Below are 27904 nucleotides of genomic sequence, written 5' to 3' on the forward strand. Positions count from 1 at the left end.
CTTATCGTCCCCCCAAAAATGTTAGTCCTAATTAATGAGGGATGTTGAAAGATAATTGAACTTCAGGGTAATCCATTTCCCCCAAAGTAATGAGCTGAAACTCAAAATACAGTATGTTAATTAGACAGCTCTGCCCATAATCAAAGGATGGCAATATGACTAAGAATATTACACAAGTAAACTGTACAAAACCATATGTTCCACTATAGCCTAATTAATGCAAGTTAGCCCACTGCTCATTACATTTTACAGCTCCACACTTGAGCAGAGCTCACAGGCTTGAACGGGATGGAGGATGATGTGATTTAGGATTGTCCACTGCTGCGTACCGTATGGGGAGAGAGTTTATTTGGGTTTCGGAGCTTGCAATCACTTTCAATTTTAAAAGCTTAAATTGCTTCTCCCAGACGTAAACAGTTCCATGTTTGACATCTTGGCTCCATCGTATGTTTACCGCGAGCAGACTGTTTCCCGCCTTTCACCAGAGAAACCTCCATGGTCTGGTGCCATCATGTTGAAGCTCTTAAGTTCAACAGAACTGAGACATCAGCTCACCAGTCAAAAACCCCAACACTGCTTTACACCAGCCTATGCCCTAGAAGACAGTTCAACACTCATTTTCTAGGCTAATGGTAGGCCTAACTCCAAATCTCAACCTTCTAGTTTTAAAACTGACTGTCAACATAACACAGCCACAGATCATACTATAGGGACCATAGACATTAAAACCAGTAGATACTGATATTGCTGACATCAGCCATGTATTGTTATGAATTTGAAGCGTGCCATATTGCTGAATGGGTCTGAATGGCACCAAAGAATTGCTAAGGATCGTGGTGAAAGTGACCGTAACTAGCAAAGGATCATGGTTGATCATCCTGCCTGAGAGATCCTCCTTGTATCCTGCCGGCCCGTGATTTGTCTGTGTCAGTACGTGGTCCTGTGTGACGACAAATGTAGTTGTCATAATGGATCACTATTTAATTAAATAGCTCGATTTGTAGCAAACTTTTTTTTAAATAATTCACCGTAGGGATCAAACTTGCTCATCATAAAGGAATGAACTTTGTTCTCATTACTAAAACTTCCGAATTTAATACAGTGCTTTGAGCTTGGCTGTTTGAGCAAAGCGGTCTAAGGCCAACAAAACACCAAAGATGCTTAAATCTGAGCCAGGTCCACTTCCCCTCCTCCAACCAGCACTACAGTCTACGGACATTAAACATTAATCTGTGTAGTTTTCAGTAGGAAGTAATACCGTTCTGAAACAGGAAGAGGAGGAAGCCAATTCCCAGTTTATCAGGGTTCTGTTACAGCACTGTCTCTTGGAAATACTCTGAACTTGAGTCAGGAGTGTCAGATCAACTATGGACTCCATTTCCTGTTGATCCAAGTTCAAAAGCAATAGAGCCGGGAGAGTAAGTTCATTATCACTACAGGCCAGGGCATCTCACGTAATATATCCTACCTCAATAGGTCTTACCCCTTATTTCGGCTCCCGCAGAGATCATTAATCGCACTAATAACACAACCCAGGTTGCGGTCATCAGGTCGTTCCACACGCCCCCTTCCCAATATCTACCACTTTCTCACAGCTCTTAATGGAAGGCTCCCATTTTACCTGTGTACCTTCATTGACTAGCAGACTAATGACAATTAAAGTATATGCACACAGGACTGCATCTCCTTGATGGTGCCCAAGGTCCATACAGAGCTAGGTAAAAAGTGTTCCAGTACTCTGCCCCCTCTACATGGAACGAGCTACAAAAGGACTTGAAACTATAGGAGATTGTCTCAAATTATTTTAAAGCTAGGGTAAAATCTATGGTAGAAAATTATTTAGAGAGCTGACAATCTTTTGACCCCTGGTCAGGCCATTTCAGATTATTAAGTATTTATTTTACTTTGTCTCTTTTTGATCCTGTTATTTTAATAGTAAAGAATTGCCCATGAAACTAGCTAATTTTGTTATTTTTGAATCTTGGAATATTACCCCTCCCCCGCTCCTCAGCCCCCACGCGAGTGTACACTGCACACATCCTGCTAATGCAAAAGCAAATGCTACTGGTGTCGAGTGGTAGTATGATTAGTGGCACTGTCTACTTTGAGTTGTACAGTGCATTTGGAAAGTATTCAGACCCCTTTCCTACTTCCACATTTTGTTACGTTACCAGCCTTATTCTAAAATAGATTAAATAAACAATTTTCCTCATCAATCTACACACAATTACCCATAATGACAAAGCAAAAAACTTTTAGAAATTTTTGCTAATTTATTAACAAATAAAAACCAGAAATACCTTATTTACATAAGTATTCAGACCCTTTGCTATGAAAGACTCGAAATTGAGCTCAGGTGCATCCTGTTTCCATTGATCATCCTTGAGATGTTTCTACAGCTTGATTGGAGTCGACCTGTAGTAAATTCAATCGATTGGACATGATTTGGAAAGGCACACACCTGTCCCACAGTTGACAATGCATTTCAGAGCAAAAACCAAGCCATGAGGTTGAAGGAATTCAGTTGAAGTTTGAAGAAGGTTGAAGACAGGATTGTGTCGAGGCACAGATCTGGGGAAGGGTACCACATTTCTTTTTGCAGCATTGAAGGCCCCCAAGAACACAGTGGCCTCAATCAAACGTTTGGAACCACCAAGACTCTTCCTAGAGCTGTCCGCCCGGCCAAACTGAGCAATCAGGGGAGAAGGGCCTTGGTCAGGGAAGTGACCAAGAACCCGATGGTCACTCTGACAGAGCTCCAGAGTTCCTCTGTGGAGATGGGAGAACCTTACAGAAGGACAACCATCTCTGCAGCACTCCACCAATCAGGCCTTTATGGTAGAGTAACCAGACGGAAGCCACTCCTCAGTAAAATGAACATGACAGCCTGCTTGGAGTTTGCCAAAAGGCATCTAAAGGACTATCAGACCATGAGAAACAAGATTCTCTGGTCTGATGAAACCAAGATTGAACTCTTTGGCCTGAACGCCAAGCGTCACGTATAAAGGAAACCTGGCACCATCCCTACGGTGAAGCATGGTGGTGGAAGCATCATGCTGTGGGAAAAAAAGAAAAAAAAAAAGAAACATCCTCTCACTGTCAACTGCGTTTATTTTCAGCAAACTTAACATGTGTAAATATTTGTATGAACATAAGATTCAACAACTGAGACATAAACTGAACAAGTTCCATAGACATGTGACTAACAGAAATTGAATAATGTGTCCCTGAACAAAGGGGGGGTCAAAATCAAAAGTGACAGTCAGGATCTGGTGTGGCCACCAGCTGCATTAAGTACTGCAGTGCATCTTCTCCTCATGGACTGCACCAGATTTACCAGTTCTTGCTGTGAGATGTTACCCCACTCTTCCACCAAGGCACCTGTTCCCGGACATTTCAGGGGGGAATGGCCCTAGCCCTCACCCTCCAATCCAACATGTCCCAGACGTGCTCAATGGGATTGAGACCCAGGCTCGTCGCTGACAATGGAAGAACACTGACATTCCTGTCTTGCAGGAAATCACGTACAGAACGAGCAGTATGGCTGGTGGCATTGTCATGCTGGAGGGTCATGTCAGGGTGAGCCTGCAGGAAGGGTACCACATGAGGGAGGAGGATGTCTTCCCTGTAACGCACAGCGTTGAGATTGCCTGCAATGACAGCTCAGTCTGATGATGCTGTGAAACACCGCCCCAGACCATGACGGACCCTCCACCTCCAAATCGATCCCGCTCCAGAGTACAGGCCTCGGTATAACGCTCATTCCTTCGACGATAAACGCGAATCCGACCATCACCCCTTGTGATACAAACACTTTTTGCCAGTCCTGTCTGGTCCAGCGACGTTGGGTTTGTGCCCATAGGCGACGTTGTTACCGGTGATGTCTGGTGAGGACCGGCCTTACAACAGGCTTAAAAGCCCTCAGTCCAGCCTCTCTCAGCCTATTGCGGACAGTCTGAGGGATTGTGCGTTCCTGGTGTAACTTGGGCAGTTGTTGTTGCCATCCTGTACCTGTCCCGCAGGTGTGATGTTCGGATGTACCGATCCTGTGTAGGTGTTGTTACACGTGGTCTGCCACTGTGAGGACGATCAGCTGTCCGTCCTGTCTCCCTGTAGCGCTGTCTTAGGCGTCTCACAGTACGGACATCGCAATTTATTGCCCTGGCCACATCTGCAGTCCTCATGCCTCCTTGCAGCATGCCTAAGGCACGTTCACGCAGATGAGTAGGGACCCTGGGCATCTTTCTTTTGGTGTTTTTCAGAGTCAGTAGAAAGTCCTCTTTAGTGTCCTAAATTTGTTTCCTAAGCTGTTAGTGTCTAAACGACCGTTCCACAGCTGCATGTTCATTAATTGTTTATGGTTCATTGAACAAGAATGTGAAACAGTGTTTAAACCCTTTACAATGAAGATCTGAGAAGTTATTTGGATTTTTAGTAATTATCTTTGAAAGACAGGGTCCTGAAAAAGGGACGTTTCTATTTTTGCTGAGTTTATATACACAACATGACCAAAAGTATGTGAACATCTCATTGCAAAATCATTTACTGTTATAACAGCCGCCACTCTTCTGGGAAAGCTTTCCACTAGATGTTGGAACATTGCTGCGGGGACTTTCTTCCATTCAGCCACAAGAGCATTAGTGAGGTTGGTCGGGCACTGATGTTGGGTGATTAGGCCTGGCTCGCAGCTGGCATTACAATTCATCCAAAAGGTGTTCGATGGGGTTGAGGTCAAGGCTCCGTGCAGGCCAGTCAAGTTCTTCCACACCGATCTCAACAAACCATTTCTGTATAGACCCCACTTTGTGCACAGGGGCATTGTCATGCTGAAACAGGAAAGGGCCTTCTCCAAACTGTTGCCACAAAGTTGGAAGCACAGAATCGTCTTTGTATACAATAGCGTTAAGATTTCCCTTCACTGGAAGTAAGGGGCCTAGGACCAACCATGAAAAACAGCTCCAGACCATTATTCCTCCTCCACCAAACTTTACAGTTGGCACTATGCATTCGGGCATGTAGCGTTCTCCTGGCGTCCGCCAAAACCAGAATCATTCGTCGGACTGCCAGATGGTGACGCGTGACTCATCACTCTAGAGAACACGTTTCCACTGCTGCAGAGTCCAATGGTGGCAAACTTAACACCACTCCAGCCAACACTTGGCATTGCGTATGTTGATCTTAGGCTTGTGTGCGGCAGCTCGGCCATGGAAACCCATTTCATGAAGCTCCCGATGAACAGTTCTTGTGCTGACGTTGCTTCCAGAGGCAGTGTTGCAACAGAGGACCGACAACTTTTACGTGCTACGCGCTTCAGCACTCAGCGGTCCCATTCTGTGAGCTTGTGTGGCCTACCACTTCGCGGCTGAGCAGTTGTTGCTCCTAGACGTTTCCACTTCACAATAACAGCACTTACAGTTGACCGGGGTAGCTCTAGCAGGGCAGCAATTTGACAAACTGACTTGTTGGAAATCCTATGATGGTGCCACATTGAAAGTCACTGAGCTCTTCAGTACGGGCCATTCTAATGTCAATGTTTGTCTATGGAGATTGCATGGCTGTGTGCTCAATTTTATACACCTGTCAGCAACGGGTGTGGCTGAAATAGCAAAATCCACTAATTTGAAAGGGGTGTCCATATACTTTTGTATATATAGTGCATATGTTGAAATGTTGCTACATGAGCAGTAGAGAATAATGATGAGTTTTTTTGATGAGTGTGTGTGGGCACTTTCTGTGCTGTTTTTTTGGCCAGGTCTCTCCTGCAAAACCAATGTTTTATCTCAATGAGACTACCCTGGTAAAATAATGTAATGTATGTATTTTTTTGTATTTCATCTTCCCAGCAGCTTGTAGTGAGGTGATGTGGTGGTGCTCTTTCACAGTTGCCCACATTGAACGTGGTACCTTCAGGCATTTGGAAATTGCTCCCAAGGATGACCCAGACTTGTGGAGGTCTACAATTATTTTTCTGAGGTCTTGGCTGATTTCTTTTGATTTTCCCATGATGTCAAGAAAAGAGTCACTGAGTTTCAAGGTAGGCCTTGAAATACACTGCTCAAAAAAATTAAGGGAACACTTAAACAACACAATGTAACTCCAAGTCAATCACACTTCTGTGAAATCAAACTGTCCACCTAGGAAGCAACACTGATTGACAATAAATGTCACATGCTGTTGTGCAAATGGAATAGACAACAGGTGGAAATTATAGGCAATTAGCAAGACACCCCCAATAAAGAAGTGGTTCTGCAGGTGGTGACCACAGACCACTTCTCAGTTCCTATGCTTCCTGGCTGATGTTTTGGTCACTTTTGAATGCTGGCGGTGCTTTCACTCTAGTGGTAGCATGACACGGAGTCTAAAACCCACACAAGTGGCTCAGGTAGTGCATCTCATCCAGGATGGCACATCAATGCGAGCTGTGGCAAGAAGGTTTGCTGTGTCTGTCAGCGTAGTGTCCAGAGCATGGAGGCGCTACCAGGAGACAGGCCAGTACATCAGGAGACGTGGAGGAGGCCGTAGGAGGGCAACAACCCAGCTGCAGGAGCGCTACCTCCGCCTTTGTGCAAGGAGGAGCAGGAGGAGCGCTGACAGAGCCCTGCAAAATGACCTCCAGCAGGCCACAAATGTGCATGTGTCTGCTCAAACGGTCAGAAACAGACTCCATGAGGGTGGTATGAGGGCCCGACGTCCACAGGTGGGGGTTGTGCTTACAGCCCAACACCGTGCAGGACGTTTGGCATTTGCCAGAGAACACCAAGATTGGCAAATTCGCCACTGGCGCCCTGTGCTCTTCACAGATGAAAGCAGGTTCACACTGAGCACATGTGACAGATGTGACAGAGTCTGGAGACGCCGTGGAGAACGTTCTGCTGCCTGCAACATCCTCCAGCATGACCGGTTTGGCGGTGGGTCAGTCATGGTGTGGGGTGGCATTTCTTTGGGGGGGCCGCACAGCCCTCCATGTGCTCGCCAGAGGTAGCCTGACTGTCATTAGGTACCGAGATGAGATCCTCAGACCCCTTGTGAGACCATATGCTGGTGCGGTTGGCCCTGGGTTCCTCCTAATGCAAGACAATGCTAGACCTCATGTGGCTGGAGTGTGTCAGCAGTTCCTGCAAGAGGAAGGCATTGATGCTATGGACTGGACCGCCCGTTCCCCAGACCTGAATCCAATTGAGCACATCTGGGACATCATGTCTCGCTCCATCCACCAACGCCACGTTGCACCACAGACTGTCCAGGAGTTGGCGGATGCTTTAGTCCAGGTCTGGGAGGAGATCCCTCAGGAGACCATCCGCCACCTCATCAGGAGCATGCCCAGGCGTTGTAGGGAGGTCATACAGGCACGTGGAGGCCACAAACACTACTGAGCCTCATTTTGACTTGTTTTAAGGACATTACATCAAAGTCGGATCAGCCTGTAGTGTGGTTTTCCACTTTAATTTTGAGGGTGACTCCATATCCAGACCTCCATGGGTTGATACATTTGATTTCCATTGATCATTTCTGTGTGATTTTGTTGTCAGCACACTCAACTATGTAAAGAAAAAAGTATTTAATAAGATTATTTCATTCATTCAGATCTAGGATGTGTTGTTTAAGTGTTCCCTATATTTTTTTGAGCAGTGTACATCCACAGGTACACCTCCAATTGACTCAAATTATGTCAATTAGCCTATCAGAAGCTTCTAAAGCCATGACATCATTTTCTGGAATTTTCCAAGCTGTTTACAGGCACAGTCAACTTTGTCTATGTAATCTTCTTACCCACTGGAATTGTGATACAGTGAATTATAAGTGAAATAATCTGTCTGTAAACAAATTGTTGGAAGAATTACTTGTGTCATGCACAAAGTAGATGTCCTAACCGACTTGCCAAAACTATAGTTTGTTAACAAGAAATGTGTGGAGTGGTTGAAAAACGAGTTTGAATGACTCCAACCTAACTTCCAACTTCAAATGTATGTATGTACAGTGAAGGAAAAAAGTATTTGATCCCCTGCTGATTTTGTACGTTTGCCCACTGACAACGATATTATAAGTCTATCATTTTAATGGTAGGTTTATTTGAACAGTGAGAGACAGAATAATAACAACAAAATCCAGAAAAACGCATGTCAAAAATGTTATAAATTGATTTGAATTTTAATGAGGTAAATAAGTATTTGACCCCCTCTCAATCAGAAAGATTTCTGGCTCCCAGGTGTCTTTTATACAGGTAACGAGCTGAGATTAGGAGCACACTCTTAAAGGGTGTGCTCCTAATCTCAGTGTTACCTGTATAAAAGACACCTGTCCACAAAAGCAATCAATCAATCAATCAGATTCCAAACTCTCCACCATGGCCAAAACCAGAGAGCTCTCCAAGGATGTCAGGGACAAGATTGTAGACCTACACAAGGCTGGAATGGGCTACAAGACCATCTCCAAGCAGCTTGGTGAGAAGGTGACAACAGTTGGTGCGATTATTCGCAAATGGAAGAAACACAAAAGAGCTGTCAATCTCCCTCGGCCTGGGGCTCCATGCAAGATCTCACCTTGTGGAGTTGCAATGATCATGAGAACGGTGAGGGATCAGCCCAGAACTACACGGGAGGATCTAGTCAATGATCTCAAGGCAGCTGGGACCATAGTCACCAAGAAAACAATTGGTAACACACTACGCCGTGAAGGACTGAAATCCTGCAGCGCCCGCAAGGTCCCCCTGCTCAAGAAAGCACATATACAGGCCCGTCTGAAGTATGCCAATGAACATCTGAATGATGCAGAGGAGAACTGGGTGAAAGTGTTGTGGTCAGATGAGACCAAAATCGAGCTCTTTGGCATCAACTCAACTCGCCGTGTTTGGAGGAGGAGGAATGCTGCCTATGACCCCAAGAACACCATCCCCACCGTCAAACATGGAGGTGGAAACATTATGCTTTGGGGGTGTTTTTCTGCTAAGGGGACAGGACAACTTCACCGCATCAAAGGGACGATGGACGGGGCCATGTACCGTCAAACCTTGGGTGAGAACCTCCTTCCCTCAGCCAGGGCATTGAAAATGGGTTGTGGATGGGTATTCCAGCATGACAATGACCATGGCCAAGACAACAAAGGAGTGGCTCAAGAAGAAGCACATTAAGGTCCTTGAGTGGCCTACCCAGTCTCCAGACCTTAATCCCATAGAAAATCTGTGGAGGGAGCTGAAGGTTCGAGTTGCCAAACATCTGCCTCGAAACCTTAATTACTTGGAGAAGATCTGCAAAGAGGAGTGGAACAAAATCCCTCCTGAGATGTGTGCAAACCTGGTGGCCAACTACAAGAAACATCTGACCTCTGTGATTGCCAACAAGGGTTTTGCCACCAAGAACTAAGTCATGTTTTGCAGAGGGGTCAAATACTTATTTCCCTCATTAAAATGCAAATCAATTTATAACATTTTTGACATGCGTTTTTCTGGATTTTGTTGTTATTCTGTATCTCACTGTTCAAATAAACATACCATTAAAATTATATGTCTTTGTCAGTGGGCAAACGTACAAAATCAGCAGGGGATCAAATACTTTTTTCCCTCACTGTATATATGTACAGTGGGGGAAAAAAGTATTTAGTCAGCCACCAATTGTGCAAGTTCTCCCACTTAAAAAGATGAGAGGCCTGTAATTTTCATCATAGGTACACGTCAACTATGACAGACAAAATCAGTTTTTTTTTCTCCAGAAAATCACATTGTAGGATTTTTAATGAATTTATTTGCAAATTATGGTGGAAAATAAGTATTTGGTCAATAACTAAAGTTTCTCAATACTTTATTATATACCCTTTGTTGGCAATGACACAGGTCAAACGTTTTCTGTAAGTCTTCACAAGGTTCACACACTGTTGCTGGTATTTTGGCCCATTCCTCCATGCAGATCTCCTCTAGAGCAGTGATGTTTTGGGGCTGTCGCTGGGCTGTCGCTGGGCAACATGGACTTTCAACTCCCTCCAAAGATTTTCTATGGGGTTGAGATCTGGAGACTGGCTAGGCCACTCCAGGACCTTGAAATGCTTCTTACGAAGCCACTCCTTCATTGCCCGGGCGGTGTGTTTGGGATCATTGTCATGCTGAAAGACCCAGCCACATTTCATCTTCAATGCCCTTGCTGATGGAAGGAGGTTTTCACTCAAAATCTCACGATACATGGCCCCATTCATTCTTTCCTTTACATGGATCAGTCGTCCTGGTCCCTTTGCAGAAAAACAGCCCCAAAGCATGATGTTTCCACCCCCATGCTTCACAGTAGGTATGGTGTTCTTTGGATGCACCTCAGCATTCTTTGTCCTCCAAACACGACGAGTTGAGTTTTTACCAAAAAGTTATATTTTGGTTTCATCTGACCATATGACATTCTCCCAATCCTCTTCTGGATCATCCAAATGCACTCTAGCAAACTTCAGACGGGCCTGGACATGTACTGGCTTAAGCAGGGGGACACGTCTGGCACTGCAGGATTTGAGTCCCTGGCGGCATAGTGTGTTACTGATGGTAGGCTTTGTTACTTTGGTCCCAGCTCTCTGCAGGTCATTCACTAGGTCCCCCCGTGTGGTTCTGGGATTTTTGCTCACCATTCTTGTGATCATTTTGACCCCACGGTGTGAGATCTTGCATGGAGCCACAGATCGAGGGAGATTATCAGTGGTCTTGTATGTCTTCCATTTCCTAATAATTGCTCCCACAGTTGATTTCTTCAAACCAAGCTGCTTACCTATTGCAGATTCAGTCTTCCCAGCCTGGTGCAGGTCTACAATTTTGTTTCTGGTGTCCTTTGACAGCTCTTTGGTCTTGGCCATAGTGGAGTTTGGAGTGTGACTGTTTGAGGTTGTGGACAGGTGTCTTTTATACTGATAACAAGTTCAAACAGGTGCCATTAATACAGGTAACGAGTGGAGGACAGAGGAGCCTCTTAAAAGAAGAAGTTACAGGTCTGTGAGAGTCAGAAATCTTGCTTGTTTGTAGGTGACCAAATACTTATTTTCCACCATAATTTGCAAATAAATTCATTAAAAAATCCTACAATGTGATTTTCAGGATTTTTTTTTCTCAATTTGTCTGTCATAGTTGACGTGTACCTATGATGAAAATTACAGACCTCTCTCATCTTTTTAAGTGGGAGAACTTGCACAATTGGTGGCTGACTAAATACTTTTTTTCCCCCACTGTATGCATGTGTTACAGATCAGGGACCCATGATGAAATTCCCTTACCGGGTGCAAATCCACTTCAATTACTGTAGTTCAATAAACCAAAACAGATTTTTTCAAAGTAAACGTGTCATGTTATAGCTGACACCCCATTCTTTCTGCAGACATCGTTGAATCTTAATTCAGAGCAGATATTTAAGAGTTTTTGGAATACATAAACGGATGGAGATTTTACCAAAATTCTGTTACCAAACTTAACATCTGCATAGTTCTTCCAGTAAATGTGTTTTTGTAAATTGTTAAGTGTAAATTGTTAAAAGTAGTCCTTGTGCAGAGAGTTGTATGGTTTATTAAACTTTGAAATCAAATGTTTTTTGTTTGGCAGACATTTTATGTGAAAAATCTGAGTCTCAGAGCAATTCAGTTACCATGGAATTGCCCAGCTGCTATGTAAAAGAAAGACAAAAGCACTGAACGCTGTATTTGCAGGACAGAATGAAAATGATTAAGCAGGCTAGTTAGCCAATAAGCAAGTTAATATCAAACATTACTGAAAGGTCCATTAATTACTCTGTGATTAGCCCATTAAAACAGCAGCCTTAGTGGCCTTAAGCACAGGATATTAATTACTTTTTAATCTATAGCCTATGGATTCAGAGCTTTGTCAGCATTATGTTTGATCGTATTCTCGTTGCACTTAACTGCATAGCACAAAAGGCAGGGCTTGAACCTACCCCGACTGAAATCATTTGTCTGTTAAACACAGTGAAAGCTGATATGTATTTGTTGTCATGTTCTCAAGTTGTTTCTCACATTATTTGGACAAGATGTGCTCCCAGTGGAACAAAGTCAAAGCCTTGCAGAGCATTTGTGTCTGTGCATGTGGGCGTGAAATCCTTTCAAATGTGTTAGTAGTAAAATCCGCCGACACATGCAATACACTCAATTACCCCCATCCAAGTGAATGGACATGGGTAGCATGAGAAGGCTGTGTGACACAGAGGTCAGTGACTGACTAGGGGTGTTGAGGATGAGAGGGGAGAAGAGACAGAGAAAGAACACAACTTGATTCCTGCCTGGTTCGACTGAGCCTGGCTGACAGATTAGCCTCTTTCGCCTTCGCAGGAAAGAGACAGAAACAGGAAAGTGTGTGACAAGGAGTGACCTGCTAGGAACGACATCATGTCCAAACAGGGAAATGTTTGCTAAACACGCAGATGAAGCTGGATGACCTTTAGCATAGTTTGGTATTCTACCTCACTTTGTCATTGTTCACTGACCAGTTATGCAATGCAAGTGGTAAGTGTCAATTTAATCCAGTTCATGAAATGTACAGTAATGAAAAGCAGTTTGAATGGTTGGGGATGCAGTGAAAGGCAGGTTATTGTGTACGTTCCATCAGGATGTTTTTCAAAAAGGCAGGTGACACTTGTAAGTGGTTTCTTGCTGACTCATTGAGATACTTTATGTAGGCCTAGAAAAAAACTCCCCCTCTCAGGAAAGCGTGTGCTTTATTCTCAGGAAACTGTGTGTTGCGGGTGTGGCTGCTCCAAACTGTTGCCTTCAGAGGCAGACTGAACTCTTTCACAATAGCCTGCATTTGGCTGCCCCTGGGGGATTGACTTACCAGTTACGGGCGTTCTGCCTTTGCGTAGTCCTCAAAAACATATATTACCTTCTCTCTGAGCACTGGGCAGAACTAAACTAGATAAAGAGGATGCACCTATGTAATAAAAAAATACAATTCCCAACATCCTTGGCTGGGGGAATTTTTACCTGCTGTATTCTCTGAAGGAGGCAGTTAAAATAATTTGCTACTAATGCTTTGCCTGGGGTGTTCAATAAGGTATAGGCCTAGCTGTATTTCAATCTCTAGTAAGTTCCCAAGATGAGACATCCTGAGACTGTAGAGTCTGTAACCAAAAAGCATACTGACATTCTTCTACAAACAGTCTCTGAAAAGGAGATGGTCATAGCTTTAGCTTTGGACAAAGAGATGTTACAGAAATGCAGCAAACGTTGTCGAACTCAATAATTGTTAGGCTATAACAAATGAAAGTAGAGTTTAATCCTATTCCATACCCCACTGAGTAACCAAGCCATCCTGTCAGAGCTACCTGGCTGCTACCTGCTCAGTCAGAGGCATGCCCTGCAAATGAGAGGGTATGATTCACCACTGGGTTGGATAGCTGCAGCAGATGCTCTACAGGATCATTTGCATAATGGCAGAGCACTTCAGCATGACGAGCAAACAGAACGTAAAAAAATGTGCATACCCTGCCATTAATCCTGATCTGGGGGTGGAGAGTAGCGTTATGATCAGCAGCTCCACTGGTATTGTGATCATATAGACGTTCTTTGTGCTAGTTTCTAATGCCCTGCTTTGATGGGGACTGAAAAATGTGATCTAGGCCCACCTGTTTTGTACAGCTCTGAGCTCAGACTGTTATGGTTAGTTGTAGAGGTGGTACAAGAAGATAAAGTTCTCCCATTTGTTGATGGCAATTTAAACCACACTCGTAGTGGCACTGCCTGCCATTGAAATAGGCTTGTCAAGAGGGAGCTATGTCTGTAAGCAGTCTATGGACAAGTTATGACAGCAATCAATGCTTTGGTTTAGTTTCACTGGCACTGTTTCCAAATGCCTTGGTTGCACAAATCCCATTTAGCATTTGTGGCACAAATCCCATTCATGTCATGGGACCGATATTAGCATTATCCATGTATCATGTTTAAATCCTCTAAGTGACTTTGTTGAGATTCACAATACATTTTAGATACTTTCGGATGATTTGGACATGATGCGCAGAAAATGCTAATATCGGTCCCATGACTTGAACGGGATTTGTGCCACAAATGCTAAAATGTTATTTGGAAAACAGTGCCAGGGAAATAAAACCACCTTGTCCATAGACTGCTTACAGGGTAAAGAAACCAAATATGTAATGTTGTAATTTGGGTGAACTATACCTTTAAAGTCTGAAAGGCAACTGCAGATCGGGCAAGTCAGGGAAGTTTCAGGAGTACTTTTTGGTTGCCCGAAGATTATGATCACTTGCCCGAAAAGGTAAATGAGCTATTTACACGGAGTAGTGCCTGCCTGCCTTTCACCTACAGTGGGGAAAAAAAGTATTTAGTCAGCCACCAATTGTGCAAGTTCTCCCACTTAAAAAGATGAGAGAGGCCTGTAATTTTCATCATAGGTACACGTCTACTATGACAGACAAAATTAGATTTTTTTTTCTCCAGAAAATCACATTGTAGGATTTTTAAATGACTTTATTTGCAAATTATGGTGGAAAATAGGTATTTGGTCAATAACTAAAGTTTCTCAATACTTTGTTATATACCCTTTGTTGGCAATGACACAGGTCAAACGTTTTCTGTAAGTCTTCACAAGGTTTTCACACACTGTTGCTGGTATTTTGGCCCATTCCTCCATGCAGATCTCCTCTAGAGCAGTGATGTTTTGGGGCTGTCGCTGGGCAACACGGACTTTCAAGTCCCTCCAAAGATTTTCTATGGGGTTGAGATCTGGAGACTGGCTAGGCCACTCCAGGACCTTGAAATGCTTCTTACGAAGCCAATCCTTCGTTGCCCGGGCGGTGTGTTTGGGATCATTGTCATGCTGAAAGACCCAGCCACGTTTCATCTTCAATGCCCTTGCTGATGGAAGGAGGTTTTCACTCAAAATCTCACGATACATGGCCCCATTCATTCTTTCCTTTACACGGATCAGTCGTCCTGGTCCCTTTGCAGAAAAACAGCCCCAAAGCATGATGTTTCCACCCCCATGCTTCACAGTAGGTATGGTGTTCTTTGGTTGCAACTCAGCATTCTTTGTCCTCCAAACACGACGAGTTGAGTTTTTACCAAAAAGTTCTATTTTGGTTTCATCTGACCATATGACATTCTCCCAATCCTCTTCTGGATCATCCAAATGCACTTTAGCAAACTTCAGACAGGCCTGGACATGTACTGGCTTAAGCAGGGGGACACGTCTGGCACTGCAGGATTTGAGTCCCTGGCGGCGTAGTGTGTTACTGATGGTAGGCTTTGTTACTTTGGTCCCAGCTCTCTGCAGGTCATTCACTAGGTCCCCCCGTGTGATTCTGGGATTTTTGCTCACCGTTCTTGTGATAATTTTGACCCCACGGGGTGAGATCTTGCGTGGAGCCCCAGATCGAGGGAGATTATCAGTGGTCTTGAATGTCTTCCATTTCCTAATAATTGCTCCCACAGTTGATTTCTTCAAACCAAGCTGCTTACCTATTGCAGATTCAGTCTTCCCAGCCTGGTGCAGGTCTACAATTTTGTTTCTGGTGTCCTTTGACAGCTCTTTGGTCTTGGCCATAGTGGAGTTTGGAGTGTGACTGTTTGAGGTTGTGGACAGGTGTCTTTTATACTGATAACAAGTTCAAACAGGTGCCATTAATACAGGTAACGAGTGGAGGACAGAGGAGCCTCTTAAAGAAGACGTTACAGGTCTGTGAGAGACAGAAATCTTGCTTGTTTGTAGGTGACCAAATACTTATTTTCCACCATAATTTGCAAATAAATTCATTAAAAATCCTAGAATGTGAATTTCTGGAGAAAAAAAATCTCAATTTGTCTGTCATAGTTGACGTGTACCTATGATGAAAATTACAGGCCTCTCTCATCTTTTTAAGTGGGAGAACTTGCACAATTGGTGGCTGACTAAATACTTTTTTCCCCCACTGTATATGGGAGGGATCAGGAAGGTCAGTGCCTGAATTCTTTGTATTTTGGTTATTATCAGTAAAACAATATCAGAGCAGGCACAACCTATCCAACTGCCATAAATTACAATTTATGGCAGTTATGGCTGTCGGACAAGTTGAGCCTGCTCTGATAATTGTTTTTACTGATAACCAAAATACAAAGAATATGGTTTGCATATTATCACAAACAAAGTACCAGGGTTGTGAATTGATGATAGCTTCAGCTGTAAGCTAGCAAGGAAAGTTAGCCTACAAAGCTGGACGCTACTGGTATCTTCTTGCAATGTAAAGTGTTCTAGCCTCTATGGACCTTGTTTTGTGAACAGTAATTAACACTACAGTTTCAACATTTCTACATGCCATGTTGAATTATTCAAGTGCGTTAACTTCTGTGCAGCATGAGTGGGAAGCGAACATGATGCAGCCCAAATTCCCAGTACAGTGGTAGCTCTAGCAACAAGTAAGTGGAGCAAGGCAAGAGGCAGTATCTCTGGAGGCATGCACAATGCGCTATTGTGGGGACATCGGCTGTGCTGTTAAACAGACCTGATCCTCTCAATCAGTTTACGACGGGAGACACATTTGACAAAAGTACCGAAAGTGTCTAATTCTAGTACCAAACTGTTTATGTTCTACAGTAAAAATATGTTTGGTATACCGTAAAACACTAGTCAGTCATATTTCATTGTTAGTTTTCCACAAATAATTGTAAATTTTCAGTTATAAAAACTGACAATTGTTTATTTTTGATTAAACATACTGATGGGTCTACTGTTGCTTGTATGCATGTGCTTACTGTGACTGTCACCCTAATAGTGGATAATAGGTAGCTACTTCCCACTCCGTTGCCGGACAGTAGTGCTTGGCAAGCGGGAACGAAGGGCACTGTGGCCCGGTGTTGTTGCCATTCATGCCCTCCGATTGAGTAGTAGACTGTATATGTATCAAGGTGATCTAGATGGTTATCAATATTAGTTATTTCTTGGGTAGGCTGCTATCCTACTTGAAATCTAATCATGGGAGGGACATTTTTTTGTTATGTTAGGTAATGCCGGCGGCGACACCGTGATACAGTTTCCCAGTAGGAAGCACCTCAGTTCAGCAGGTATGTTGATACAACAACGGTGGACTAGTCATTCGCACCGGCTTATCGACTCGTCGTGACTGCGGTAGATAGAATTTCATTGCCCCCTTAGAGGTCATACGTAATAGGAACACCATACACAATAGGACCATATTCTGCATTGTGAATTCACGCAGAATTCTATGACTTGTTTCTTATCGTTTTAACGGAAAACCATTTTTTTCAAATGTCAGTTTAAACGTTAAAAATGTTTTTCCATTCGTCACATCCCTTGTGTGTGTGTGTGTGTGTGTGTGTAAAACAAGATCCTGTTTGCCAACACCCACTCAAAAACCCCACTACACATACTCACCATAACACACCTGGTTAAACATTTCCATTGCATTTAATTTTGCCAAACCATCATGTGTTAGTTTTGAGATTAGAGTTAGGTCACTACATCATCATGCGGTCCCTGGCAGTAGCCTAACTGTTGTATTGCATGTTTTTGCTGTTCTGTGGCAGGAAGGAACTGGCCTGCCTTATTACTGAAGTTAAACATTCAGAATGTCACACACAGAGAGAAGACATTCAGAATGAGGTCACACACAGTGGGTAACCATAACACACATACCCACGCAACCACACAAATGTACACTCACCTATCCACCCACTCACCCTGTTATAGAAGTCAGAGGTTGCAGAAATGCCCCTTAATTTCAATAAACATTTCCATCCCTGCACACACACACAGAGACTTGCACACCACATGTGGTAGATGTAGATTTTAATCTCGAGAACAACGTAGCAAACAAACAAAGGGGGATCTGCATCTCTGGGTCTTGCACAAATTTCAGAGACAACCATACTAAGCATCATCAACAACAGAGGAAGGGAAGGAAGAGAGCAAGCTTGCGAGAGAGAGTGCGAGAGAGCGTGCGAGAGAGCGTGCGAGAGAGCGCGAGATGGTCACTGGATCTTGCCTGCCGTCTCTTATGATTTGCTGCACATCACACACACACCTCATTTGTGCAGTGTCACAACCTAGCTGCTTTCAATAACTAAGCCTATGTTCAGTCCAGAATAGAGTTTTCAGACACAGACATGCATAAGAGTTCAGACCATCTCCTTGGACAACAGGAAGTCCTGTGGAACTAGTACTTTCTAAAGGACATGAACTACAGTGCCTAAAAAAAAACTACTTCAAACATTTGTCTGGGTAAAACTTTTACAAGACAAGGAGAAAGGGGGAACATGTGCAAGAAGGCAACATGTGCAAGTTGCAACAGCGCACATGGGCGTCTGGGAGAGGGCAACGGAACAGAATAATAAACAGATCAGAGTCTGGCTTTCACTAAGAGGGCTTACCACACATACATAACTGAGTATCACTTTCTGAGATGGGGGACAATAAGAGGGATGAGGAAGATCTCTGCTTTTCCTGCTGCCTCCCAAGCTTTAGTGCTTCATACATCTCCACTTTCTCTCCCCAGCTCTCCACCAACTGGAAGGAAGTCTGGAGAAAGCAGAGGAACAATGGATGACCTCACCAGACCGGACATCTGATGAGAGTTTAAGGCTAATGACAGACAGGCAACCAAGCCCCTGCTGTTTGTGCACAACACACCATCCTGATACAGTGTTCATGATATGAATATGAAGGAGACAGAGGAATGAGGGCTTAGCGTTATGGCAGCCAGGCAGGCACCAATAGGGATTAAGCTCGGCTGGCACTGGCGTGTGAAAAGGTAGGAAATACACAGCAAATCTAGACACATTACAGTTGAGGACAGCAAACCACAGTGAGCAGGTCCACTGTACTGACTAGCACCCTGTCCGATAGATAGCTGGCTCCTCTCAGCTGAACAGAGGGGACAGAGAGGATAGTCTGGAGGACTCGGATGGCCTGCAGGTCTGGAGAGAGGAGATGCGACATTACTGAGCCGACAGTACTGAGCTCTCTGTTGTCCTTTGGTGTTCCTCTGAACTGAACACTGTAGTGATAACAAACAGAGGCAGCAGGCGACACCGAGAGAGAGTGGTGGTTCCACTGGGCAGGGTAGGCAGGCAGGAAATGAAGCCCTGAGGGGTGTTTCACCAGGAAGCAGCTGGTATCCTCTAGGTGTGTGGATGGAGGTCTCTGTGTGAGAACTGGATGGTTACCAGGCTCTGCCACTTTCATCTATATACAGACAGAACTCCACTGCCCAGAATAGAACTCGTAGCCTATTGGTTGGTTGTGTTGGGTTTTTTACTGTGATGAATGTGCACAACCAGAATTGTTCTTGGCGATTGGGGTTATGACAGTGACAGCACTGAGGTGAGTTTACACAAGTCTAGCTGAAAAAGTTGGTGGAAGGCAGGAGGTCAATATCTCTCACATAATGCAGAGGACTACAAATGGAATGGAACTGGCAGCAGGTCTGGATTTGCAGAAATTACAACATGGAAAAGGTTTTTGCATTGATATGACATACAGAATATACCCAGGTCTTGATCATGCATACGGAACCCCTAGTGAGAAAAGCTGCCGGTCCTGATTGAGCAACAACATCAAAGCCAAGGTAGGAGGTAGAAGCAGATTGTCATCTTCCTAAGCACTGCCTGACTACTGGACCCCAAGGAGTGATTAGTCAGGAGGACTAGCAGGGAGAGAGTGACTGACTGGTCCAGCATAGTGCTGCTGAGACATCCCTGTATTCCATGGGACCTAGGAGTCAATTTACAAACTGATGAAAATAGATGAGGTGGAGTCAGTGGACAACCCCTGGGTGACAGGTTGACCTGCTGCTGAGATGCAGCAGGCACTGTGTTATAAATCCAAGGACAGTGTGAGAGAGGAGAAGTGGGACAGTGTGTAAAACACACCGCTCAGCTCTCTGGCTTTACAGGCTCCACACTTCACCACATGAAATAAACAATGTGTCACAACAAATCAAATCAAAATTTATTGGTCGCGTACACAGATTTGCAGATGTTATGGCAGGTGCAGTGAAATGCTTGTAAAACGAGCACGTCTGACAGATCTGGAGAAGTTTTATAAAAACAGGGTAAACCAGTCCGGGCTGGGGAAATCTGGTACTTCAGAGAGAGGTCATATCGTTTTTTCTCACTGCGGTGTTTAGAATGAATGGGGGTTTGGATGACATGTGAGTTGCTGTGTATGTCCACAAGAGAGAGGAGGAGTTGTCTAGAACAAATAAGCTAATGAAACAGAAATTAATTTATTTGGAAAGGACTGACCATCTCAGGCTTATGCAATTTAGGGAAAGGGAAAGGGGATACCTAGTCGGTTGTACAACTGAATGCTTTCAACTGAAATGTGTCTTCTGCATTTAACCCAACCCCTCTGAATCAAAGAGATCTTGCTCTGGGGCAGAACGACAGGTTTTACCTTGTCAGCTCGGGGATTCGATTCAGCAACCTTTCGGTTACTGGCCCAACGTTCCTACCCATCAGGCTACCTGCCGCCCCAATCTACATGCATGGACACGTATCGTATGATGCAGTCATTCAACCACAGAGCCTGTGACGATGACAGACAAACAAGAGCAGCCACACCTTTTAAAAAGAAACTAGACAAGTATTACCATGATTACTAACCCGAGAAGCAAAGGACATCAAGTAGGCTGTCCTGGCTGTCAGTAAGAGTGATGCATGAGAGCTAAGACAAGTAACCTACCTACGCTACAGTATCTATCCCCAAATTGATTGCTATGAGACTTCCAGAAAAATGTATACGATTAAACATTAGAGCTGAGCTAACAGAATGAAAAGGCTTTAAACCCTCTGCCAACTCCAAGACGAGATGCTGCTCAATGTGACAGCTCAAGGTGAAAGAGCACCTTGAGGAACAGTGAGTGAGAGAGCCACAGTCTCATCCACATACAGGCCACCACTGGCTAATGAACAGTGACAGGTTGGGCCATAAACCCTGACTCTTTGTTAGCTACAGCACACCAAAACTCCAGACAGCCCCAATGCCCAGTTCATAGGCAAAGTGGGCATGGCCAAAGAAAGGATGGCAAAATCAAAGGGCAAAACCTTTAGCTACTTACTCAAAAGCGAAGAAGAGTCCGCTTGTGACGAGAATGAGGACAAGGGTAAGGTAGAAGACCCCTGTCTGCCTGGCCATCATGATCCTCCCATTGCAGTAAAACTTATTCCGCCCTGGGAAGGCTTGCCACTTCCTCCTCTTTGGGGTCCTCTTCTTGTATGGAGTCTCCATCGGGGTCGAGCTGCGAGTGCTGATCTGGCTGTACTCGCACTCTCGCATAGGCTCAGCAACCCCGAGATGCAGCATCAATGGTCACTCAGTAAGATCCCACAACAGTTGAAGCAGTCCAGGACCAGGGGGCACAAGCGCCGCTGTAATGAAAGCAACTATTATGTTACTGGAAAGAAATGATCTGATTATAGCCTGGTCCCAGATCTGTGGGTGGTGTTTACAGCCGAGTCAACTCCTATGATTGCTGTCATGCTAAAAAGACAATGAACAACAGTTGGCAAAACAACACAAACAGATCAGGGACCAGTCTGATTATAGGATCACTTTTTTTCTTTAAATATTTGTTTTTATTGCTGATGAGGTTGAATGGATTTATAAGGTTAGCTAGCTACCATTTAAGAAGTCATGTTTTATCAGATAGCTAAGGTTTTATGAGCTCATGATGGGCTATGGTGAGTTTATGTAGCTAAATCTCAGCACACACATATTTCTCCAGCATGACAACCAGACCTACTTGGCTACACATTTTACCACTAAGATAACTAGCTAGCTACAAGTGACAGCTTCTCACACACTTGAAACGTTTCACTAGCTAGCAAGCTGGCAAGGAATTGTTTAATGTTCCTTGGCCCTAGCTACACATTGTTATGGCGGTGATAGGTGAATGCTTCCATACTGCTAGCTGCTTTTAGCAACGCTAATATTTACACACTAGCGTGGTGCGGAAAGCCCAGTGGTGCGGACAGCTCCCTGCCATCCAGAACCGCTATTTCAGGCGGTGTGAAAGGAAGGCCCGGAAAATCGTTAAAGACTCCAACCACCGAAGCCATAGACTGTTCTCTCTGCTTCCACACGGCAGGCCGTACCGGTGCATCAAGTCTGACACCAACAGGCTCCTGAACAAATTATATTCCCATGCCATAAGACTGCTAAATAGCTAACCAAATGGCTACACGGACTATCGGAGTTCATCTTACAGTGGATATAAAAAGTCTACACACCCCTGTTAAAATGCCAGGTTTTTGTGATGTAAAAGAATGAGACAAAGGTAATTAATGTCAGAACTTTTTCCACTGTTAATGTGACCTATAATGTGAACAATTCAATTGAAAAACAAACTGAAATCTTCAAGGGGGAAAAATAAAAACCTTACAATAACCTGGTTGCATAAGCGTGCACACCCTCTTATAACTGGGGATGTGGCTGTGTTCAGAATTAACCAATCACATTCAAACTCATGTTAAATAGAAGTCATTACACACCTGCCATCATTTAAAGTGACTGATTAATCACAAATAAAGTTCAGCTGTTCTAGTAGGATTTTCCGGAATTTTCTTAGTTGCATCTCAGAGCAAAAGCCATGGTCCGCAGAGAGCTTCCAAGGCATCAGAGGGATCTCATTGTTGAAAGATATAAGTCAGGAGAAGGGTACAAAATAATTTCCAAAGCATTACATATACCATGGAACACAGTGAAGACAGTCATCATCAAGTGGAGAAAATATGGCACAACAGAGACATTACCAAGAACTGGACGTCCCTCCAAAATGTATGAAAAGACGAGAACTGGTCAGGGAGGCTTCCAAGAGGCCTACAGCAACATTAAAGGAACTGGTCAGGGAGGCTTCCAAGAGGCCTACAGCAACATTAAAGGAACTGGTCAGGGAGGCTTCCAAGAGGCCTACAGCAACATTAAAGGAACTGGTCAGGGAGGCTTCCAAGAGGCCTACAGCAACATTAAAGGAACTGGTCAGGGAGGCTTCCCAGAGGCCTACAGCAACATTAAAGGAACTGGTCAGGGAGGCTTCCAAGAGGCCTACAGCAACATTAAAGGAACTGGTCAGGGAGGCTTCCAAGAGGCCTACAGCAACATTAAAGGAACTGCAGGAATTTCTGGCAAGTACTGACTGTGTGCTACATGTGACAATCTCCCGTATTCTTCATATGAATGGGCTATGGGGTAGGGTGGCAAGACGGAAGCCTTTTCTTACAAAGAAAAACATCTAAGCCCGGCTGAAGTTTGCAAAAACAAACATCAAGTCCCCCAAAAGCACGTGGGAAAAAGTGTTATGGTCTGATGAAACCAAGGTTGAACTTTTTGGCCATAATTCCAAAAGGTTTGTTTGGCGCAAAAACAACACTGCACATCACCCAAATAACACCATACCCACAGTGAAGCATGGTGGTGGCAGCATCATGCTTTGGGGCTGTTTTTCTTCAGCTGGAACTGGGGCCTTAGTCAGGGTGGAGGGAATTATGAACAGTTCCAAATATCAGGCAATTTTGGCACAAAACCTTCAGGCGTCCGTTAAAAAGCTGAAGAGGAAGTTCACCTTTCAGCACGATAACGACCCAAAGCACACATCCAAATCCACAAAAGCATGGGTTCACCAGAAGAAGATTAACGTTTTGGAATGGCCCAGCCAGAGCCCAGACCTGAATCCAATTGAACATCTCTGGGGTGATCTGAAGAGGGCTGTGCATAGGAGATGTCCTCGCAATCTGACAGATTTGGAGCGCTTTTGCAAAGAAGAGTGGGAAAATATTGCCATGTCAAGATGTGCCATGCTAATAGACTCCTACCCAAAAAGACTGAGTGCTGTAATAAAATCAAAAGGCGCTTCAACAAAGTATTAGTTTAAGGGTGTGCACACTTATGCAACCAGGTTGTGCTTCTTTTTTCTTTTCTTTTTTTCCTCAAAGATTTCAGTTAGTTTTTTAATTGAATTGTTCACGTTATAGGTCACATTAAAAGGTGGAAAAAGTTCTGACATGATTTCTCTTTGTCTCATGCTTTTACATCACAAAAAACTGCCATCTTAACAGGGGTGTGTAGACTTTTTATATCCACTGTATATTTGATTATTTTTGCCCTTTCTCTATGCACACTCACTGGGCCCTACACACACATACTCCAACACACATACAAACACTCACTCCATTTGCTCACACACACACATAATATGCACATTTATATTGACTCTACACACTCCCACTCACATACAATCATATACGCTGCTGCTACTCTTGTTTATCATATCCTGATGCCTAGTCACCTTACCCCTATACATATCGACCTCTATCGATCCAGTATCCCTACACATTGTAAATACGGTACTGGAACTGACCCTGTATATAGTATGCTTACTTACTTAAATCGTGTTCCTCTTATAACTCATGTGTTTTTGTTCTACCTTATTATTTTTAGTATTACATTGTTATTGATTACTGCATTGTTGGGGCTAGAGCTTGCAAGAAAGGCATTTTAATGTACTTATGCATGTGACATTAAAACTTGAAACTAGCGTTGCTAGGAATTAGCTTACAAAAAAACAATAGTCCACCGGAAGCCAAAAGTTAAATAAAATTCAAATGTCAGCTTACTCTGCTGATTGTCCATAGGGTTGGTCCTTATGCAGGGGGGGAAATAGAGAAAAACATCTGATAGAACATAAATTAAAGAGGCTTTCCAAACGTGGGTCTTTTGTAGACCCAGTTCCTCTCCGCTTACCTCATGTCAAAATAAAAGTCCTGCACGTGCGCCATAACTGCACAAAAAAAGCAAGAACTTGTGTGGGACTTTTATTTTGACATGATGTAAGTAAGCAGAGAGGAACTGACCTTACTGAGGAACTGCATGGGTCTACAACAGACCCACGTGTAGAAATTCTGTTGAATTATATGTTCCATTATGTTTTTTTCTCAAACTCCCTGCATAAGGACCAAGCCTACAGACAATCGACACAGTAAGTTGAATTTTATTTAAACTTCTGGTTTCCGGCGGAGAATTCCTTTATTCCTTTTTTGTAAGCTAATTCCCAGCAACCCTAGTGTAAATACTAGAGTTGCTAAAAGCAGCTAACAATTACCATTAAAGGATAAATCCACCCAAAACCACTAATTCCTTTAATTTACAGTGTTAAATAACACTAATAGGTGAGCACAATATTTTTTGTGAACAAATGTTTCATTTTGGTGTTATATGGCATTATAATAAGGTTGGTAGCACCATGGAAAATCTTTGTGGAAATCTGTTGCAGCTCAAGTCGACTACAAAATCCACAATGCTATGCTCTCTCTATGGACTGGCTGGCTGGCTAGCTAGCAAACGTAGCTACACACAACAATACCAAAGACAACATCAGCATGTAACGTAGCTAGTTAGCTGTAAAATCGCCTAAACAAACTGCACTATCAATTTAGGAGTCTACAATCTCACCATGTTCAACCTGCAGATCAATGTGCCTCACAGAGTGGAGTCTAACATTCCCAATGGCGGATATACTTTTGAGGAGATGGGAAACGTTGCCCATGCTACGTAAATGGGCCGCACGGTGCATTCCGGGCGATTCTGGGACAAGGAGTGAATGGGAGTCTATTGCGCATTCGCTCAAAAACATAACATTAGCACGAATTTCGTCAACCAGAAGTTCAACATCACAAATCTTTTCCGAGATGTGAGATAATTAACTTGCCATCTGTAGTATCGCATAGCTTTGGAATTGTGACATTACATACTTAATAGGCACGTTTCTTGACATATACACTGACTTTGAGAAGGGATTGCGTGACGATTAGCTTAGCAACCGCGTGACGCAGCATGACAACGTGAACATGATTGGTCCACAGTCTGCTGGGTGGGGCATTACACGTTCCTTCATTCATTGGATTCTTATCTCCTTTCTATAATATCTCTGGCAATGGCACCATGCAATGCACCCTGGACTAAAGAGGCAGACTAATAGGAAAAATGTGCTAGACCCTCCGTTAAATTATTAATTTCTCGAGGTAGGACTATCGCAAAATTATGATCAATGGCTCATTCGAGAGAAGACATCCTCCCGAGTTATGACATCGGACAGTATTGAAATTTGACATGTATGATAGACGTTTTCGCAATCTAAAAGTCATATTCCTATTAACTTCCAGTGTAGTGAGAGCGATTTTAACACGGTGCTACGTCATACAGGCCGGATTTCTGCCTGCTTGAACGCCAATAACTCAGATACACATGCAAACATTAAATGACCCAGGGAATCGATAGAATATCACTCAGAGATGCACAAACACAATATAACATCCAAAATGGGTGAACCTTTCCTTTAAGCCATTATATATTAGCTAGTGTAAAGCATTGCATGCACATTTTCAACTAACCTGTTCTTGGCAATACTTTCTTCATTCTCGATTCGGGATAAAAGTGTATCTTATACATGTCCAGTTGCAGGTGGTTCTCCAAAAAACAGAGAATATTCAAAAATATATTAAAAATCCACATTTTGCACCGAGTGAGGAGTTCCCATGCCATTTTAGTTCCAGAGATCTTGCATTTCCCAACATCTTTGCAGGCACTAGTCGTTTCTATGCGACGCGGTAACGTGTAGAAGTAAATAACAGCATGTCACACAGTGCGCCCAAAACAAAGATCTACACACATGCAAGAAGCATTTCTAACTCGAATATTCTCTGATTTTTGGAGAACCACCTGCAACTGGACACGGACATGTATAAGATACACTTTTCTCCCGAATCGAGAACTTAAAAAGTATCGCTAAGAACAGGTTATTTGAAAGTTTGCCTGCTATGTTTTACACTAATGTTAGTTAATGTAACGGGATGTACGGAAGCGTTCATATATCACACCGCTGTAACAATGTGTAGTTAGTTAACGGAACTAACTACCTAACATTACCAAATAAACAAACGTTAACTAATGTTACATACAAATCACCCGGAAAATGTACTTTACGGCTAGGTATAGACAGCTAACGTTAGCTTGTAGCAAACTACCAACAAAAAAGAAAAAGCAGCTAGCTTAGCGAACGACATTGTAACGTACTTGTATTGAAACTCCGGGGGGAAACTTCTGAGTGTTCTGTCGTTTCCTGTAAGCCAACATTCGTTTTCATTCAGCAAACATTACCGTCACATCACCGGCGGCATACCATCACAGAAACCGAAATCTGACAGCTCACCTAAGAAAGTCGACACTGCTGTTGGTACGCCACTTTTTTCGGAACTCGTATCCGGGTTTGTTGCGAACTACAGTCGAAACCAATATCATCCTTTCTCTCTGAATTACAAAAAGTTTATCCCTGTTCTGAAAACACCAAACGCTTCATTCATGGAAAGTCAGCGGATAGGCAGGGTCATCGGTCCCACGCCACTTCAACCGCAGCAGACAGCGCGAAGGATGTTCAGACAAGCTGTTCCATCCTGGCTCTCTGGCTAGTCGTCGCGCCCGGTACGAAAGATCGCCGCTTCCAGCTAGCTACAGTTTTCCCAAATCTGGAGATATTCCGATCATTCTGCCACGTACTCCTTCCTTTGCGCGATACACCATTCCCAGACAGGCTGCTGAAACATCGATATCACACACTGTGTTAGCTATATTGTAGGGAAAGCATTCCCACCTCTCACGTTGCGCTGCTCATTGCAACAAGCAAACGTTACAACATACCGAGCACAAAGCTCCTCCTCTTTTTTTGTCAGTGGATAGCTGTGCAACAGGAATTATGGGGAATGTAGCTAGTAACCCATTATCTAATTGATTTCACATCTGGATAGAAAATGAACACAAATGTCCAATGCTTGAATAATACAAAAAAAATAACAATGTCTTCAATAATAGAACAATATGATCAATAGATGATGAAAATAAGGCCCTGTTAGATCCAGAATTCTAGTCTACTACCATGTTTGC

The 27904-nt window shown here is 43.6% G+C and overlaps 1 protein-coding gene across 10 annotated transcripts in view; it reads right to left on the bottom strand.

The window, feature by feature from the left end:
* LOC311103050 (palmitoyltransferase ZDHHC14-like) overlaps window positions 1-27666 on the bottom strand; it is a 105013-nt gene extending 77347 nt beyond the window's left edge. For 2 of the 10 annotated variants that reach the window (XM_084144559.1, XM_084144554.1), the window contains exons 1-2: window positions 27041-27641; window positions 21033-21342 (exon numbers count right to left, since the gene is read on the bottom strand). In XM_084144559.1, coding sequence (XP_084000685.1) covers window positions 21033-21277 — 245 coding nt within the window. In that variant the 5' untranslated portion in view covers window positions 21278-21342; window positions 27041-27641. Of the gene's footprint in view, window positions 1-21032; window positions 21343-26358; window positions 26476-27040 lie in introns of those variants that run through there. The other 8 variants (XM_084144561.1, XM_084144557.1, XM_084144556.1 and 5 more) reach the window with 8 other exon arrangements.
* Between the last annotated feature and the right edge of the window lie 238 nt (window positions 27667-27904).

Source organism: Coregonus lavaretus (genome assembly GCF_964263955.1).
Source record: "Coregonus lavaretus genome assembly, chromosome: 27".
In the NCBI taxonomy this organism is placed as follows: domain Eukaryota; kingdom Metazoa; phylum Chordata; class Actinopteri; order Salmoniformes; family Salmonidae; genus Coregonus; species Coregonus lavaretus.